The 2,090-nt window shown below is 44.4% G+C and overlaps 1 protein-coding gene across 1 annotated transcript; it reads left to right on the plus strand.

Annotated features, from left to right (window-relative positions):
• Window positions 1–858: 858 nt before the first annotated feature.
• On the plus strand, window positions 859–1,742 carry LOC112139262 (complement C3-like; the record flags this gene model as incomplete). The annotated part of the gene is made up of 3 exons (XM_024262011.2): window positions 859–1,125; window positions 1,223–1,423; window positions 1,503–1,742. Coding segments are annotated over 3 exons (693 nt in total), but the record flags the coding sequence as incomplete, so codon positions are not given.
• Between the last annotated feature and the right edge of the window lie 348 nt (window positions 1,743–2,090).

The following is a 2,090-nucleotide window of genomic DNA, read 5'->3' on the forward strand; positions in this document are numbered from 1 at the left end:
AAAAAAAAAAACACCACCCCAAAGAATTTGGTCTGGGGAAACCCAGCAAATTCTACCCAGTGGGCCGAGACGTGGTTCCAAAAACAGGTTCCAGCAAACGCACAAACAAGCCTCCACCGTCGTCGACACACACTGCCCAAAAAGGAAAAGACAAAACAAAAACAGGCAAAGTGGGGAAGTCACCGGAATAAAACTGGTTGAAATTATGAGAGTATGCTGACCCTTCCCAATCAAATGCACACCAACACACTCCATGGGATTTAGTTTTTTTTCTATCATTCAAGTATTTTTCTGTATTTTCCCTCCTTTAGTAAAACCTGAAAAATTAAAGAACTTCTATTTCTTATGGACGTTTTACTCAGGGGAAGTATTTTGAAAAAGAAACCATTAATATAACCAGTGCAGAGGACCCCCTTTTTATAGTTCGCCCGAGGCCCGCAAACTGCGAAGTCCGCCACTGTTCGCTGGAGGCCTGAGGCAGGGCTGGGACTGTACATCAAACGCCCATAGGGTTAGCCAAACTATTTAGTCAGGGTGATGAGAGGATTGACTGCAGCTGCACAGACCACTGCTACATCTCAAAGATGCAGTCGTACTGACAGCTTTTTTAGTCCAAAGTAGTTCTAAGATCATCTTAAACAGGGGCATCCAAATGCAAGCATCAAGGGCCAATGTCCTACATGTTTACAAACCAACCTGCCATTGAAGTTTCTTATTGGCCAAACAAACCTGATCCAGGTAATCAACAACGGTTAATGGAGGATTTCTGGAAAACCAGCAGGAGGCCCTGATTTGGGCACTCCGATCTAAAACAAAACCCAGAATTGTTCTTATGCTGGAATCTGTACAAAATATCAGATAGGTATTCTCATTTGCCCCTTCTTAAGATTTTTCTCACTCATTTTTCAGGTTGAGACCACCCAGGCAGACCTGAGACCAGACCAGCAGGCTAGAAACCAGGTCACCCTTCAGCCCTACGTCCCCTTCAACCAGCACCAGCAGAACTACCTGTACATCTCCACCAGGTCCAAAGCCGTGTCTGTAGGAGCCCGGGTGTCCCTCGATATCTCTTTCACCATGTCAGTAGTGGAGAACAGAAAATTGGTCAAACACATCACTTACCTGGTGAGACTTTTTCCAGATCATGTTCTTAGTGCATTTCCAATCTAGCTTGAATGAGAATGAATTATTAATATTTTACTAAGAATTGTTTCCTCTGCAGGTGCTCAGTAAAGGTAAAATCATAATAGCCAAACGTCTAGAAGTGACTGACCAATCTTTCACCAATGTTGGGTTGGTGGTAACACCGGACATGATGCCCTCGTTTCGCGTGGTGGCGTTCTTCAGCCTCCCCTGGGTGGGGAGGGAGGAGGTGGTGTCAGACTCTGTGTGGATAGACGTGGTGGATTCCTGTGTTGGGGGGGTGAGTGCTCAAGCAGGTCCTGAACTACAGTAAGTGTCGGTTCTGGATCCAAGATGTTTTAACTCATCTTTTTGCGCAGCTCACAGTGGGCTCAGGAGACAGCACACCCAGAACTTTAGCCCCAGGAGACAGTGTGCGTTTTCAGATCAGAGGTGACCCGGGGTCAAAGGTCAACCTGGTGGCTGTGGATAACTCAGTATATCTCCTCAACAAGGACAGACTCACTCAGAAGAAGGTACATGCGTTTGAGGAGAAAGATGCACTATCTGTTGTCCTCTGCACACTGTCTTGGTTGTTATTCTAAAATCAATAGTGTTGAAGAAGATTGTGAAGCAGTTTGGCTATTCTTATCATGCGATCTAATTCAGACAGATTTTTCTTTTGCAGTATTTCATAATAGTCTTAGTCACATGTACTCATACGGGGTTTGATCCCTACACATGCTGTGGGTTTTTGGGAGTGTCATAAACAAGAGCATGCCCATAAAAAATGAGTTTGACCATTTTTGCTTTACGGACTCATCAAGTGGTCTACGACTTTTATATTTCCTGCGTGTCCTTTACTGGTATACAGTGTTCCCCTGCTTATTCACATTTCTTTATTCGCAGTTTCACGTATTTGCCGATTTATTTTTTTCAGTCACGTGACTCCTCCTGTTTGTCACAAA

Source organism: Oryzias melastigma, unplaced genomic scaffold (genome assembly GCF_002922805.2).
Source record: "Oryzias melastigma strain HK-1 unplaced genomic scaffold, ASM292280v2 sc03650, whole genome shotgun sequence".
NCBI lineage: Eukaryota > Metazoa > Chordata > Actinopteri > Beloniformes > Adrianichthyidae > Oryzias > Oryzias melastigma.